A 17,757-nucleotide genomic window follows, 5' to 3' on the forward strand; every position below is an offset into this window, starting at 1 on the left:
TTCATCTCCAAATTTAATGTGCTTCAAAATTAATGCCTGATTGAAAATTTTTATGCAGCCTTTTCCCACATAAAGGGGTATTTCATAATCCATAGAGAAAATTCTATAGAGCTTACAGTCTATAAAACAGATACACTTAGAATAGTAATTTTTTACATTTGGTCAGGTACAGTTAGTTGAAAAAATGTTTTTATCTTTTGTAATCAGCAGTTTCATAAATGTTATAAAATCAAAAATGTTTTATATCAGTTTATCTTTTTAACTGCTTTGTATCTGAAACACTCATGCAAAGATAGTGGTAGTGGAAAGCACTTAAACCCTTTTGAAAACCAATTTGTCAATATTCATACATAAGTGTATTCCCCTTCTGGAAACAAACCTCTAATTATCTGAAATATAATGATGAAAACATATATAAGCCTTTCTAGTGTGATGCTATTTCTAATATCTCAATATCATAAACCTAATGTATAAAAGGAAATTATTAACTATGAATATACAAGTGTACTCAACAAGCAGAACTTTATGAGAAATAATCCTAAAACAATATAAACTGTCCATTTAATTTCATTCTGGGAACTGGTTCTTTCATTCCCCCCAGATGAAATTCAGGGAAAGTCTCATGACTTTTCTGGTAACTTTCAGCTAATAAAAGATCCTCCACTAAATAATGAATATGTCTAGTCCAGTAGAATAAAAACTTAACTTCATTCAAAGTGAAAACCATTTCCCTTTTCCAAGCATGTCAGGGTGCAGGGCAATTTCTACTTTTTCTCCTTTATGCTTTCAGAAGTATAGTTTCTGACACCAGTTTCCTAACTAGAATTCCTGACTCAGCTGAGGCAGAAGAAAGGGGTGAAAGCAAAGGAGAGGGGACAGGAAAGTTTCTACTTGACTGGTTTTGGCATTGGGCTCTGGGCCCAGCAGGTGTGTAAACCTCCTGGGATACTTTGTAGGGTCATCAAAGACCTCCTTAATTCCATTGCCAGGGGTCTCTCACCTGGCTACACTCTGCTCTAGCTAGAGGCTTTTTCCCTGGGCCTCAGTCTCCTTTGGCAGAGCTCTTTTCGACACCCCAAGCATCCCTCTTGGAGAAGATGGAAAATGACCCCTGATTCCTACATTTGGCCAAATTCTAGTCCCCTGGAAACACATTCTGACCTAGTAAAACCTGCAAGTGCACGAGACACAAAGCAACCAGCTCTCCTTCTCACCACCATCAAAGCAGGAGGCCAGCCCATTGTTCACCATTAGATACTTTAGGACTGAGTTAGACCCACCAGCCTCGTGTGTTCCCAACAGCAGGGAATACATAGCAAGCTCTGAGTGGTTTCCTACTCCTTTCCCCTGCTTTAGGTTAGCTGAGAAGCACCTCAAAATTCCTCCCACTTAGGGGGAACTAGGATTCACAACGCACCAGCAGTGGGCTCCAAATACCTTTGAATCAACTCCAAAAATTCCTTTCAAACTCTTCAATATTTTTTTCTAAATTCAGGGATGAGGAGGGGTAGGGGATGTTCAGTTAAGAATGTCAAACAGTTAAACAGTTTCTCCCTACCTCCTTGTCCTGCTTGTGGTCCAGTGACAGTTGCGTATCCAAACCAGAGGCCCAAATAATCCAATTCCATCTTAAAATCCTGTTACAAATGAAATGTAAACAGTCATTAAGTGATCATTTAGAAAATTCTGCAGAACAGAAAACTTTAACATATTAGAACAATGTAAAAAGCTTGCAAATAACAATATATTTTAAAAAGAGACTCAAACAGCAATGGAGATCTTTTCATAAACCTAATAATTTAAGAACATTTGCATTAAAAAGGAAAAAAAATAAGGCTATTTTACTTTTATCATTTTAAATGTTTTCAAATATAATACCCCTAAAAATATACGGCCAAACTGCCTATTACTTTGATCTTATATATTCAATTACTTTCATAAAATATTAATAGAGGCTTTAGATCACAAGTTAGTAACAATTACAAAATAGTAAACATTTACTGGACATTTATATTCTAACTGCTTTGTGTCTATTAATTCATTTAATACTAATAACAACACTATGAGGTAGTTACTATGATCATCTCCAATTTCCAGATAAGAGAAACAAGGCTCAAGGATTTAGGGTAGCTTGCCCAAGATTTATAGGCCATCTTAATTCCACTGCAAGTGGCCAAAATTTCTGGCAAGGTTTACAGAACTAAGAGCTGTTATAATGTTAGCTTTAAGATTTCAGTTTGAGAGATTAGCATGGCAGAGCACGCTAAAAATATCTTGTTGAGCTTAAACCTTGTAACATGATTCACTTTAAGTAAGTATTTGTTAGCAGAATGACTACTGGAACAGAAATTTTCTAGTAATGTAGAAACCTAAAACTCTGACACCTAGCTATCTAGATCTAAAGCCTCTAATCAAGATGTAAATATATACATGACTGAGGTCAACCACTTTGAATGATTTGGAAAATACCTTCTGATTTTGGCTGCAAAGTGTAGAAAATCACTCAAGACTTCAAATCAGAGACCTGCTATTCAACCCATTATCTACCATATGCAAGTATGATCTATATTTTAATTCTTTTTTAAAAATTGACCTATAGTTGATTTACAACGTGTTCATTTCAGATGTACAGCAAAGTGATTCAGTGACGTATATATATTATTTTTCATATTCTTTTCCATTGTAGGTTATTATAATATATTGAGTATAGTTCCCTGTGCTATACAGTAGGTCCTTGTTGTTTACTTATTTTATATATAGTAGTGTGTATATGTTAATCCCAAACTCAAGTCCCTTAACTGCTCTCGGCCTTAATTTCCCAGAAGGTTGGCTAGGACCTACCCCACTCTTAGTCAAGATTTTGTGATTCTAGCATCTGCTCAATCTATTTACTGCTCAGCAAACTTGTCTAATTGGAAGAGGAAACCAGCATGTATTGAGACATAGCTTCAAACTCTGCAATTTAGGGAAAATCCTTTAGCCTTCTCAATACTTCAGTCTTTCTACTCTGGATTAGAGAAAACATTAGTATCGTCTTCAAAAAAAAAAAAAAAGAACATCGGGTTTACTTTTTTAAAAAATCTCTGTACACAAATGAAGGTAAATATATTAATACAATTCAGGGAGCGTACCCATAAAATGATATTTTTAAAGTTATGGTATTTGTTAAGTTAGGGATTGAAGGATTTGCTTCTGCTCTTCTTTGCAGTCTCTGATATTGAATGCTGAATACTTGCAAAACAAGAATTTGAAAAAGAGACGGTGACTAATTTGTGCTCTCTTATCACTAGCAGGACAAATACAGCGGTCAAAAATAGAATTTTGCAGGTTACTTAATAACGTGAGCCAGTCTTTTATATACAAACTGATGCAATAAAACGTGCTTGTGAGGGCTTGAAAATATGCTTTGTGATATCTTTTTAATAATAATTGGATATCTTCAGAATTCATGGCTAAAATTTTTATCAAAGTTCTTTAAAGAACATTAATGCAATACTCTGCATATATAGGTTCAATAAATATTATTGATAAAAATTTTGTAATATTGACAAGTTAAACTTTCAACTTAGTTGCATTATGCCACACAGAAAGATTTTGGATGTGTGCCACTATGTTAGCTTGTAAACAGACTTTGTCTCCAGGCAATGAAATTATGTGTGGGGCTTTTTTTTCTCACTTTTTCACTCTTAACTGTACTTCCCAGATTTTCTAAAACTACTATACGTCTTTGAGAGTCAAAGGAAAAAAAAAGTCACATTATGATGAACCTTTCCTCCAGAACGCATTACTAGCATGGGTCATCAACTCTGTGACATGCGACGCTTCTTTCAGCTGGAATTTTCTCCTTAAATCTAGAAAAATACATTTTCATAGATGAACATTTTCAGAAAACTTTCCACCCAATGTGGAGTCAGTTTACATCAGTTTTAATTCTACTACAAGGAAAGCTAAATATATAGCTAATAAAGATCACCTTCAAGTAGTCTGAATATTTTTTTAAAGAAGACTCAGGATACTTATATACTATTTTTAAGTGATTTAAAATATGGTGTGTATTAACACTTTGTCCAATTACCGTACTGATAATCTATTTTCTAAAAATTATTACAACAAATATTTACGTGGTATGTCAGTCCCATTGCTTGCTTAATCCAGTGGTTGCCCTTAAAGTTTTTTTGTTCTTGTTTTCCTGTTTTGTTTCCTTAGTCCCTATTATTGAACACAATGTGTTAGTGTTGGTCCTTGGCATTATAGAAGTGTAAGGTGTAGCAGCTGACCTAAAATGCATAGCAAGTAGTTGCAATAAAAATGAATTTATCCAGAATTTAAAAGGACACCATAAGACTGCATTAAATGAGCAATACAGCTGTGGGTGTTACCTTCCTATTTAGAGCCTTAAAACTGACCGAAGTCTTTGACCTAAGGAATGAGGACAAATATTTAGACATAAGGATGCTCATCATAGTGGAATTTATGTTTAAAAATATTGGACATATCCTAAGTGTCCAATAAAATATTACTGGTCATATAAAATATGTCACCCTTATATTTCCAAATTATATAGTCATGTAAAACTGTGATTTCAAAGACATGCAGAAATGTCCAAATTTTAATGTTTAGTTAAAAATCAGAATGCAAAACTGTATATATCAGTTTATAGATCATATTTTAAGAAATTATTCACACACACAAATATTGGAAGATAATGAAATGTAATCTCTGATGAGAGTAGTTTTTTCTTCCTTGTGCTCTTTGTGTTCCAAACTTTCTAAAATGAATATGGATTCTTTTTATGCCAAGGAAAAAAATCTCATGAAGTAGAAAAAATTTATAAGAAGCATTCGGTTAGGAATAGAAAAGTTGGGAAAATTTCATGAAGAAAATTTCATAACTGAAGCTGGATGATAGGTGCTTGTGTTCATTAGGCTATTATTTCTAATTCTTTATATGTTTACTACATGTATATTTAATACTGATATAATCCAACCCTTTCCATTTTACATTGGAAAACAAGCCCCCGAGTTATACACTTCAGTAGAGACATAAGCCAGAGGTCAGCAAACTGACCCATGACTCAAATGTGGCCACAGCCTGTTTTTGTAGTGATTGAAGGCTATGAGTGATTCTCACAATTTCAAAAGGTCGGGGGGTTTTTTAATCCTAAAATATCAACTATCTAGCATTTTATAGAGAAAGTTTGCTGACTCCCGACTCTTATCCTTAATCTAGTACTCTATGCTATAAGTTCATTCACAGGTTTTTTTAAAAATTGAAGTACAGTTGATTTACCATGTTGTGTTAACTTCTGGTGTACAGCAAAGTGATTCAGTTATACATATATATACACACACATATATTCTTTTTTATGTTCTTTTCCATTATGGTTATGGTTTATCACAGGATATTGAATATAGTTCCCTGTGCTATACAGTACGACCTTGTTGTTTATCCATTCTATATATAATAGTTTGCATCTGCTCATCCCAAACTCCCAATCCATCCCCCACCCGCTCCCTCTCCCCCTTGGAAATCACAAGTCTGTTCTCTATGCCTAAATCACAGTTTTTAAAGAAAACTTCCTATAACATACAAGAGCATTTAAGATTCTTTAAAGGAAGTAGGAGCATCCCTCCTTGTCCTGCCCACCAAATGAAGTCTAAACTATCATTCATTCACTTATTGATTCATTTATTGATTCCACAAAGAGAGACACGGTGCCTGCCTTCATGAAAATTATTCATGGGAAGACAGAAAATAAACAACAAATAAAATAATGACATATCATGTTGAGTGCTATGAATGTCATAAATCAGGTTAAGTGACAAGGGCAGAAGGCCTTCTTCAGACAAGATGACACTGAAGCTGAGACTTAGAAGATGAGAGCAAACAAACATTGCAAGGAGCCAAGGACAAAACAGCATCCCTGGCAGAGGGGACCACTTGGGTGATACTGATTAACCAAAATATTTGTAAAATGCACAACACTTTTCAGCGGTGAAGACATTAGTGTATCTTAATTTCAAAGATCCAGTAAGATTACAGCAGATAAATGAGAAATCAGTGGGCTTCATCCTTCTCTTCCTTTTTTAAATCAGTCATCAATCTGTTCCTGGGAACAATTTCCTCAAACTAGAATAAAATACAGACTTTAATTCCCATTTCTCAAACTTTGCTTTCTAGGTGTGTTCTCTTATTTGGAGTTTCACTGCAGCTGCATATTTTAATTCTAATTTATTCAGTTCCTCAATAAATATGTACCAGCCATAAGGTACAAAGGATGGCACTAGATCTGATTAGGAGACCATCCCTCTGCTAAGTGTGCATCAAACTAAGTTAACTCCCCTATCTCTCTGGTTTGGTATAATGTACTTTAGTAAATTTCCCTGGATATTTTTCAAATTACAATTTTTCCTACAAATAATGCAATAAAAAATAAGTAACTTAGGATCCCAGAGTTTACAAGTGGCTTTGACTAGACTAGCTCAGTGAGAAGCAGATGGAGGAACACTGTGACATTGACATTCTTTTCCAACCTCTACACAAAAATCCTAGGGACAGAAAAAGGAATTTGACTTCATGGTAAAATATAGTTCCTGGGTCCTACTTTTTCTTCTATTGCCTGCTCTCACCAACTGCTCCTGTCCCCACTATCCAAGGACTTATCAGTTCATGCACTTGGTGAATGACCTAATTCCTTAAATAGGTGGCACTAAGCATGAGAACAGGGTGGGACCAGTAGATCATCACAGGCATGTGTTTCCCTAAGCTTATCACTCCAGCCACCCACAGGCTAACTTAATTATCAAGCTCCTTAGAAGCCTTGCTTCTACTAGCCAGCAATGCCATAGGCTGGTGTGGAAGACTCCAGATGAAGGAGCAGCCCTGTGAACCCTTTTGTGGAGTGTGTACCTGACATGTGATGGGAACTTCAGCATCCCACGAAATAGAAAGGCATTCCAGGAGCTATTTTCAAACAGCAATGAATTTCTCCTTCAATAGCCTAACAGAAAGTTGGTTATATATGAGGTCTTCTATATAAGGTTCAAAATCTTTGCAAAATATGGATTATAGTGTTTTCCCTTAAACTAGAAGCACATAAGGGTTTCCATGTTATCAGCTTAAAAATTGGTGTAAATTTCATGACTCAAATACACAGAAGCATCGATGGCTGTTTTGAACTTTAGACTGTTTGCAGACAACTTCAGGATTTTTTAAATTGTTACCTGTTAATACCAATTAGCAACCAAAAGTAAGTGGCTCTTCATTTTCAGAAACTAAAATGTTATTATGACATGTAAAGAGAGCTGTCTAACATAGGCTAAGGATAAAAATATGACATCACAGAAACATACAATCATGAATTTGGGTAGGACTTCAGTAGTTGTGATCCTTTTTTAAACATTGTTTCAGAGATGCAGGGTAGAGAGCCAAACTGATGTTAAACTGTACCTTGACAGAGGATTCAATAACCTTGCATTTCATCATGAGAGAATTATTCCACTTTCAATTCTATTTTAAGCTTTCTGATGAGGGATGTCATTGAAGGTACGTCTTAAACACCTCTCCAGTCCCTGCTAATCTTTTTTTTGTTGTTGTTGTTATTTTTTAACATCTTTATTGGAGTATAATTGCTTTACAATGTTGTGTTAGTTTCTGCTGTATAACAAAGTGAATCAGTTATATGTATACAAATATCCCCATATCCCCTCCCCCTGCTAATCATTTTAAACAGCAGAACTAGGGCTCAGAACTTTTAGTAGACAACGATGTCCGGCTAGTACTTGATCATAGTTTCTTTCTTTTGCAGTGTCTTTTATAATGACCTTCCATTTGTGGGAAATGATACTCCACTTATGAGAACGGTATTTTCTTTTTTGTATAAGTTTAAGAAAGTGAATCAATGCAAAGAAAGTCATTAAGTAATTAATGGACCAGGTGTCAAGGGGATATGCAATGGAGACACATTGGTTTTAAAAATCCCTACATTTCCTTTAAGGGTCCTATTGACTAACTCAGAAAACATCCTATGAACATTTTTCCACATTTTAATATGGTGAAAGTCAGCCTCCCTTTCACAACCATCCTAATACCCTCCCCTCCCAAGACCTCTGCAATCACCTAGTTAACCCTATTCCCTTTTAAATGAAGAATTTCAAGTCAGGAGAAATTTAGTGTCTTGCCGAGACCCTCAGCTTGTAAAAATTCATGGGGGTGTGATAAGGAGAATAATTACTGTATAAAATTTCTCCCATGCTAAAAGACAAGTGCATTTGATGGAATTCTCCTTGGCATATGTTGAACTAGGAAAGGATAGAAGAGCAATTAACCCAAACCAAATGTTCATTATCTGCATATGGCCAAATGTCCTTATTTGCATGTGGATATCTTTAGGTCATTTAATCAGATCTCTGACTACTATTAGTCAATTCAGAAAGGCAAATTGTATCTATAATAAAAAGTTGGATGGGCCTATTGAATAAATTACACATTGCAAAAAGATAAAAGCCCGAAATGGATAAAGGAATCACCAAAGATTTCACCTAGTTATTTTATAGATGGAATTTATAGGTTCCTGGAGATTGCAGCAGTAAGACAAGGCAACTGCCCAGAGCCAGAAGTGAGCATGAACACAGCAAATCCTGGTCTCAAGATAATATATGCTGTGCAGTCCATCATTAGTGAAACTCATGGCAACTGTGAACAGAGGGTCTTAGAAGCTAATTGGCATTTTACTTGTTCTCTTATGTAGAAACACACATACACACTCCAAAAATAATATTTTTCTGATTTCTAATTTTGTGTAAGGATATTCTTGAATTTAATATACCCATGAATTGGCCAAAAACATATAATAAACTTTACAAAATGCAAATTATTTTTAAAAGCCTGTTTGCTCTTAAATACTTCAACAACTGAGATACTGAATTCCTCAAGGGTGGTTGTCACACATAATCCATAAAGGGAAAATATTAGAAGATGATATTATTAAACGCATCATCTGATAACAAGTTAGTTCTGCCTCCATAAGACAACTAGTAACTTGAAATGAAATTAGGACTATTTTCCTAGGCAATAGGCTTTCAACAGTCAGTCTTCCAAAGTGATACAGGAACATGATTCATAATTTGCTGATAGTTGTTTTTATGAACAAACCATACCATATATTTTAAAAAAATAAAATGTGAGAGCTTTTTGAAGACTGAAAACAAAGATAAATTTTCAAAAGCCAAAATCTATTTGGCATCATTGTGATTTTTGCCGTAAACACATACAGCCAAAAATAATATTTATTTAGAATTCATTAAATAACTTGAATAGAAATACTGAGTTTAGTGTTAAAAGTAGACTTTTCTCTTATGTAAGTGGAAAAGGTATTATGTGATAAATATATTTTCCTGATGTACAATAAAATAAATGCATAACTATTAAAATAAAACATTGGTCTATAAACCACCTAATATTACCTCCCATAAAATATTTTGAGAAACTCTGGGCTCTATGATGATAAAGTTAAATTTATATTCATGTGTTATGTTCCTGACCTAACTTTGCCTCTTTGTTACTAACTATAGTACCACATTTCTACAACTTCCAACATCCCATTTATTCAGTCTTTATACCACAATTATTATTGCTCTTTCTATTTTAAAGAAAATATCTGGCATTCATATTGTGTATGAATGCAAAGATTGTAAACAATAGCTAATAATGGTAATGCCAACTTCCACAGTATATAAGTTAAATAAATTCTGCCTTCAAAAAATTCTTAGCCTAAAATAGATTTTACCAATATGAAGTCACTGGTCTTAAGATGTGCAGGTAAACAAACAATACACAAAATAGATTATCTTTCATACAGAATTAACAAAATAAACATTCCCTATAGCACAGTCTGTTGTCCTCAACAACAAAAACAGCATTAGCAGACCAAAGTTAAAATCATATCTAAGAGGATTCTTTTGGTACATCTTATTTAAGGTCCCTTAGATTTGCCTTGAACCCTATCACATATTGAGATATAGAGTTGGTACACAGGTGAAAGGTAATAGAAATAATGTCTTGTAAAGACCTTTATTCAATCTTTCAAATCAACGACCAGGAAAATATGGTATTAATTTATGAACTGCAATAGACACAGTCCAGAGAGCTGTTCTCAATGTATTGGCATCAGCTGTGAGAAGAGACCACAGGAGTTTAGCCATGGAACCATTGTTCTTGGTATGGTGGGGGTGACTGGCATGCTTGTGAAGGTTAGAAATGTCACCAAGCATGGGGAGATTGTCCAGCACCTGAGCGATCAGGAGCAGAAATAGATCCAAACATAGTCAATTGGAAAATGGGTAGGAGAACAGCTGAAAGCAGTTAAATAAAGAAACATACACAATTTCTTCCCTCTTAGCAAGAAAAAACAAAGGACCAAAGGGAACCACAAAGATGATTACAGATTTGGAATATAAAATTTCCAAAAAAACGTTGAAGGAATTGAAATTACTACTCAGAAAAATAGACTGAATGAGGGTTCATTAATTAATATTCTTCTAGTTTATGAATAGGTTCATTTATGTGAGACAACCAAACAGCTGGTGTCCATGTTTGATGAAGTTGAGCAAGAAAGTAGGTGTGACACACAACATACAAAATTGTGAGGCTGGTAAGCCTGAGAAGAAAAGTCATCACGACTCTTGAACAGTATATTTGCCAAGTTCACCAAATTGAGAATCAGAGGACATTTATTCTAGTGTTTTCTGCAATAAATTTAACCAGTGTAACTTTAAGGAAGTCACATAACATCTCTGGACTCAGTTTCCTCATCTGTAAAATGAGCATATTGGGTTAATATAAAAAAACAGAGAAAAATGTTATAACTACAAGCATGGACTCAGGATTTCAGATTTTGTCTTTGTCACTTACTGCTCTTATGTCTTTGGATTTCTCACCTACAAAATTAAAGTAATAGTAGTATCATCCTCATAGGTTTGTTGAGAAGATTAAATGAATTAATACCTGGGAAGCACTTGGCACATTGCTTGACTCAGAGTTAGCCGCTGTTTTAGCTGCTGTTTTTTTGCTGCTGTTACTATCATGTGCAAGTATTAGAGGTAAATTCTGGCTGATTAAGCAGAAAAGGAGTTTATTAAAAGGATGCTGGCTTACAGAAATTTTGAATTTAGAGAACTAGATTCAAGACTAAGCTTTTAGGAAAAAAAAATAGATATGTATATGTATAACTGAATCACTTTGCTGTATGCCTGAAATTAATGCAACATTATAAATCAACTATACTTTAATAAATAATAAATTAAATTAAAATTTAAAAAATTTTTTAAGAGTAAGCTTTTAGGAATGAAATCCAAAACCACACCACAAACCTGGAATGATAAGAAAATGTATCCAAGGAGGATTCAACACTAATGTTAGCATGCTGAAAATTTCTGCACCAGAACTCAGTTTAACTTTATTATAACCATTACTGTCCTAGTTGCAAGGGACACTAGAAAAGCAAGTATCTGCTATTTTTAACTCCTATAGGAAAAAGGCAGTTTTGCCCAGATTTCCCATATGTATTAAAAGATCAGATGCCAGGTGGCCCAAATTAACTCAGTCCACTTGTCCTTCATGCTAAGATTTATTGCTTAGAATCATTTACTAAAGGTTGGGTGGTTTTATCCAAGGTCAAGAAGATGGTATATAAAATTTCTTAAAGACTCTATGGTTCCTTCATGAAAGGCTTAAAATATCTGCAACAGAAGGGACTTCCAAATACTTACTGGGTAGGCTCAGTATCCAGTATTTAAATTAAAGCCACTGGATTTATAGTCAGAATGAGGTCTTTAATTTTTAAATTTACACAGTTGAAGGTCTTCACCTATTTATGTGTGACTTGAGAGAATAAATGGTTTCCAAGTCTTTGATTGGAAAAATAAAAGATCCCAGAGTTCAATGAACAAACATTCATGGAAAACAAAAACCTATATTTTCTCTCTCTGAATGACAAATACATTTGTGCTGCTGGAGGAATTCATCTCACAAGAAGGACATCAGCCAGGAGAGGAAAGAGCAGCTATAACTAGGCTTTATCTATTTTAAACTCCTCAACTATAAAAATACTGCCTAAAATACCAGCAATCCAGCTCCCAACTGTCCTTTCCAAGTAACGGACAGCTATTTCAACCCCATGACTAATGCCCAGAGCCTGTCTTAAAGTGGCCTGGACCTCCACCACTGGTGCATTCCCAGCCCAGTGGGTGGCTCATAGGGCAAATCTACCCCAGTGCTTGAACTTCACCAGTCAGACTCTTGGTGATCCCCCCAAATACTCTTGGTGAATTTATTTCAATTGTTTACAGAAACAACAGAATTAATCATCTCTCCTACCCAATCATTTTGGCTTATAAGCAGATGAATTCTCCTATATACGTGACATGCACAAAATAGTTGGTGACATTTTTTAACAATTATAGCAAGAAAGTTGAGGGGGGAAATTCTAAAGGTCAATCTGCTGGTTGCCTATTTATTTTCAAGCTATCAGACAAAGCTTGTCAAATGAGAAATTCTGGAATAACCATTTCACTATCATGTGATGAAAGTTTGGTTTCCTCAGCATGAATAGTAAAAATACTGCCAGGTTTGTACTAAATTTATTCCAATAATCCATTGAATAGTATATCTCCAGACATTTAAGAAATACAGAAATGGCCTCAGAGGAAACAGCATCAACCAAATGGTGACAGTTGACCCAAGGAAGTAGATTGTAGTGTGGCAATAGAAATACCTCTCTGTAAGCAATAGGTATGAGATATGTTCTTCCCCAACATTTGTGTAGTAAAATGATTGGAAATTGGAAAGGATTTTAAATGCAGCAGAGAGTTTTCAATTCAGTGGCATGATAATTTTTTCATAAATAAGTACTTAAATGTGTGAATCTGTTATAAGTGATTAGGCTACCACATAACAAAGCAAAATGTAGTAGGGATTAAGCTGATGGCCTTTGAAACCAGACTGCCTGGTTTCAAATCCTGACTTTTCCACTCCCCAACCACATGATCTTGGCAAATTACTTAATCTCTGTGGGCTTAACTGTCTTCTGTAAGGTACGAATAGTAATAGCCCTTAACCCGTGGATATTGAGAATTAGAACAGTGCTGTCATATACTAAGTGTTGTATAGGTATTTGTTAAGTAAGAAAACTTTAAATATGTCTCTGAAAATATCAAATTCATTTTTTAAGGAAATTCTTGGTTGAGATATGCTCATTGAATTCTTACATTTTTTTTTCCTGTAAGTATAAAGCATTTTATTTCTCAGATTTTTCAGTGACAGTTTTTCTACTGGATAATCCTGCAAGAATATAGGGGAAGAAAAAAATACAAGAACTCTTGAGGCAAATATTTCAATGTTTAGTAAAATGAAAAGCACCTACTTGCTTGAAGCAAAGAGTAATCAAGGCAAAGTAGAACACCCATATGACATCTTTTTAATTTAAGGCAACATGATTAAATTAGTAGGAATTTTTTAAATGATTGCAATCACAGACAGCATTTAAATACTTAAATACTGTGATCCTAAAAGCCTTTGTAGTACCACTTATAAAATAATTGAGAAAGTCTCAAGTTAGTATATATAAAGATTTAACAGTGAAACAAGAAGCTGCTTAACTTTGATTTTTTTTGACAAACAACTATCGCGAAAAACAATGTCTTTAAATAACTAACATGTCTTTTGAAAATATACATAGAAAAATATTTGGAAAGGCAGATAAACTTAACAGTAACTATTTCTACAGATGGGTAGGGTGATACGTTGGGGAATTTTTCTTTTTACTTTATATGTTACTAGGTTTTATCCAACATCATGTATCATTTTATGGTATAAAAGTTTTTTTAAAGTAATAATTGTAGAAGTTAGCAATGAATACTGATATTTGGTCTTTTATGTTTTCCTTCCTCCAAAAATCACTTAAAGTATAACAAAGAGCTTTGGCTATGCCTAAGTGGCAAGTAAATTTATTCTTCTCCAGCAAATGAATTATTTCAGCTCAATAGTGGTGGATTAGGCCTATCTTTCACTTTGGGGCCCCTGAAGTTATTTTTAGGTCATTAACCTTCAGAAAAATACAGACAGCAGGACAGACCATCATCAGTGCTGCTCCTCCCCCAAAAGGACATTGAATTTACCAAGGATTTTTTAGAACAAAGGAAAAAAATAGAAGCTAATGCTACAGTATTTGGACTGAGAACAGCATTGTTCTCCACAAAGAGATGCAACATTAGTAAACACCTTTCACCATCTTGTCAGCTTTGAAGACAGATTTAAGTCCCTCACTGGTTACCCCCACAATTAGCCAGTCCACTCTTTCAAATGTTAACCTCTATGATGTTTCTATTTAGGGGCCTACATTGCCTTGCTCAGTGCATGAAACAGCCTCAATCCAGGGAGGCAAGAAGAGAATTAATAACTATTGAATATATATCACACGCCAAGACCTGTGCCGTGCATATTTGATACATTATCTCCTTTAATCAAAAGCTGATAGTATCTCCACTTAATATATGAGAAACACTGAGGTTTGGGGAAGTCAAGCAATTTGCCCAACGCCCCACAGCTAGTGGGTCATGGAGCCAAGTAGTTCAGGTCCAGAACCTCATAGACTTCAATATTAAATCAGAACCCCAGATTCAAATTATAATCATATCCTTTGACGATCAGGCATTGGTGAGTTTGAATGGCAAAATAATAACAAACCAAAAAAATAACAACCCTTTATATTTGTCCAGCACTTTATAAGTTTTCACAGTGCTTATCTGGAGAAAGTCGCTGAAGCAAGAGCATGGTGTTGAAATTCACACAAAAGAGGGACTTCCCTGGTGGTCCAGGGGATAAGACTCTGCACTCGCAATGCAGGGGGCCTGGGTTCAATCCCTGGTCAGGGAACTAGACCTCACATGCATGCCACAACTAAGAGTTCACATACTGCAACTAAAGATCCCACATGCCACAACTAAGCCCTGGTGCAGCCAAATAAATAAATATTTTTTAAAAAAATTCATACAAAAGAGACATCCATTTTTATCCTCTGACCAGTCCACTACTATTACTTGTCAATAAGTATCTTCCTTATTGAGAAATGATTTTGAAAATAGTTGAGGAACTCAAACTAAAGATTCTATTGTTTTCTTCTTTCCCCCCCTACAATCCACATGGGATTTGCAGGAAAATGGACAAAGAAAATATGGTGGTCCCCCGCCTGGTTGGGATGCTGCACCCCCAGAAAGGGGCTGTGAAATTTTTATTGGAAAACTTCCCCGAGACCTTTTTGAAGATGAACTTATACCATTATGTGAAAAAGTGAGTCTAAAGATTTTTTTTTTAATCTTTCAAGGAAAAGATACTCTCTTCACCTTGCTTTCACTCTCATTCTTCTTGGTCAGTGATGATTTCTCTTCCAATTACCATTCCTCAATCATGGACAAAGTTAAAACCTTCCCAGCTGTTAGTGATTGGCCCCTAATTATCATTGCCTTGACTCAGCTCTGTCCTGTTACTGACAGCTGAAACTACCATTGCTGATGACTTTTTAATCTATATTTCAATCCCCCGTCTCCACTAGCATAGCCATCTTACTGCAAAGTCAACAGGTCTATCAATCTAGAATAACACTACAACAACCTGTCTAAAATAAGATATTGCTTCAACTTTGAAATGTTAATATGGTTTTATAACGTGTAAGATTTTCACATTAAAAAATGTGTATGTCATGGCTCAACCGTGTCCCCGTACATATTGATCCAGAATGAAATTTCCTTCTACAAATTTGAATGCAATCAACAAGATTAATAACATGGTTTTTCAAAGTCACTATATAATTAAGGAATAAATTTCCTCAGTTTTAATTCCAAATGATATTTTGCTACTAAACCCAAAGTTAAAGCAAAAATACAAAATTAACATTTTCGATAACTTACCAAGTCGTGTTTAAAATTCCTAGAAAATTTAACGAGAGTTTAGCTATTTCTTTTCCTAAATGCCAAAACCAGCTCTCTGTGTGTGTGTGTGTGTGTGTGTGTGTGTAATTTAGCTCAGTTTCAGAACTGCTCTTAATTTTATACAAACAATGTCACTTGGCACGTGCATAAATTACAAGGACTTAATCCTATAAGAATCTTGTATACTGAACATGAAAATGAGCACCAAGAAACACTTGAAATGCAGAGACGAAACATGCTTGAACTCTTTCCTAATGAGCCCAGAAAAAAATAGGTGTACATCACCGAGTACGATGGGGTGGCGTGAGGCTGACCTGTGGGTCAGACACCACTGACATAATAGAAGTAGCTTAATGATGCCTCTTCTCCCCACGCATGTCCCTCACATCTGTGTGGGCCAACCGTCTTACAGCAGCCAGCAATAATGAATTACTGTGCCTGGATTGTAGAGAACAGTTGGGGTAGCAGGAGGGAATAGTATATAAGCAAAGCAGAGGAGTTACAGTGAGAGGGATAGAGTGAGTACACTGCTACCGTTGAGGTGCTGGCCCTGGATCAGTTGTGTTAAAACTAGCATTTACCTTCAGCCTACAGATGGAGAAAACAGGGCTCCCAGGACCATCCTCTGAAACACACCTTCTGTGTTCACCTTTATATCATGGTAGGTGGAAAAGATAGCTAAGAAGTCAGTTTCACAAGGCTCCAAATGAGTTCTTGGTTTTGGTTTTAAACATCACTGGTGAGTATGACCAAGTAAAGATAAAAACTGTGGAGGTCTCAGAGGCCAATGTAAAGGGCAAGGACAAATCTATCAAGAAATTGTACTTCTGATGACAGATGTGTTTTCTGGTCCCTAAGATGTCATATAAATCCCCAGATAATTGTGTGATGAAAGGTCACTTGCTGCTCTACCAAAAATATACATTCTGGCAACTCCGGCTGAAATGTCACTTGTACATGTTTTCTTTATTTATCCTGACTTTGCCCATGAGTCAGATAACAGATCTGAACCCAGCATGAAAACATGCAAACTATTACACATGGGATGCAAATGCCAAACACGGCAGAGACTTCAGAAAACGTTGTGTATTCGTGTGTGTGTTTTCATTTGGAAGTACAAATGTATAAATACGAATTCTCTCTTATTACTTGTAGATTGGTAAAATTTATGAAATGAGAATGATGATGGATTTTAATGGCAACAATAGAGGATATGCATTTGTAACATTCTCAAATAAACAAGAAGCCAAGAATGCAATCAAGCAACTTAATAATTATGAAATTAGGTAAGATCCATCTCTTCTAGATTAAAAGTGAATCAGACAATGTACCTTTATCTGTTCTTCCAGCAAGTTTATCTAATATAGTATATGCAAAATATAGCCAAAATCAGAAATAAAAGGTTAGCTCTTTTTCTTGGAAATCAATTTAATGAAATGTTTATTTAACCAACACTATGTAAGGTGCCAGACTAAGTTCTGTGAAATGTTCAAAGAAGCAAAATTCATTCATTTATCTGTTTCATAAATATGTGCTGGACACTGTTGAAAATATTAGAAGTATCAAGGTACACTTTCCTACACTCATAGTGAGCAATCGGATGTATAAGATTATTTAAAAGAGTTTGAAAAAATAAAAACCAGGAAATGGGGTAAAGTTGTATGAGGAGGTTGCTACTCTAACTTGATGTATTTAAGAAAATACTCTTCCGGAAAGTAAAATTTGATCTGAGACTTGAATGAAAAGAATCTGCCATGACAGTCAGACCTGGAGG

At 35.1% G+C, this 17,757-nt stretch overlaps 1 protein-coding gene across 2 annotated transcripts in view; it reads left to right on the forward strand.

Moving 5' to 3' along the window:
* A1CF (APOBEC1 complementation factor) overlaps window positions 1-17,757 on the forward strand; it is a gene marked incomplete at both ends in the record, with an annotated part of 51,152 nt that overhangs the window by 1,505 nt on the left and 31,890 nt on the right. For both annotated transcript variants that reach the window (XM_079706461.1, XM_079706462.1), the window contains 2 exons: window positions 15,211-15,345; window positions 17,139-17,269. In XM_079706461.1, coding sequence (XP_079562587.1) covers window positions 15,211-15,345; window positions 17,139-17,269 — 266 coding nt within the window. The remainder of the gene's footprint in view (window positions 1-15,210; window positions 15,346-17,138; window positions 17,270-17,757) is intronic.

This window comes from Hyperoodon ampullatus, assembly GCF_949752795.1.
Source record: "Hyperoodon ampullatus genome assembly, chromosome: 1".
NCBI lineage: Eukaryota > Metazoa > Chordata > Mammalia > Artiodactyla > Ziphiidae > Hyperoodon > Hyperoodon ampullatus.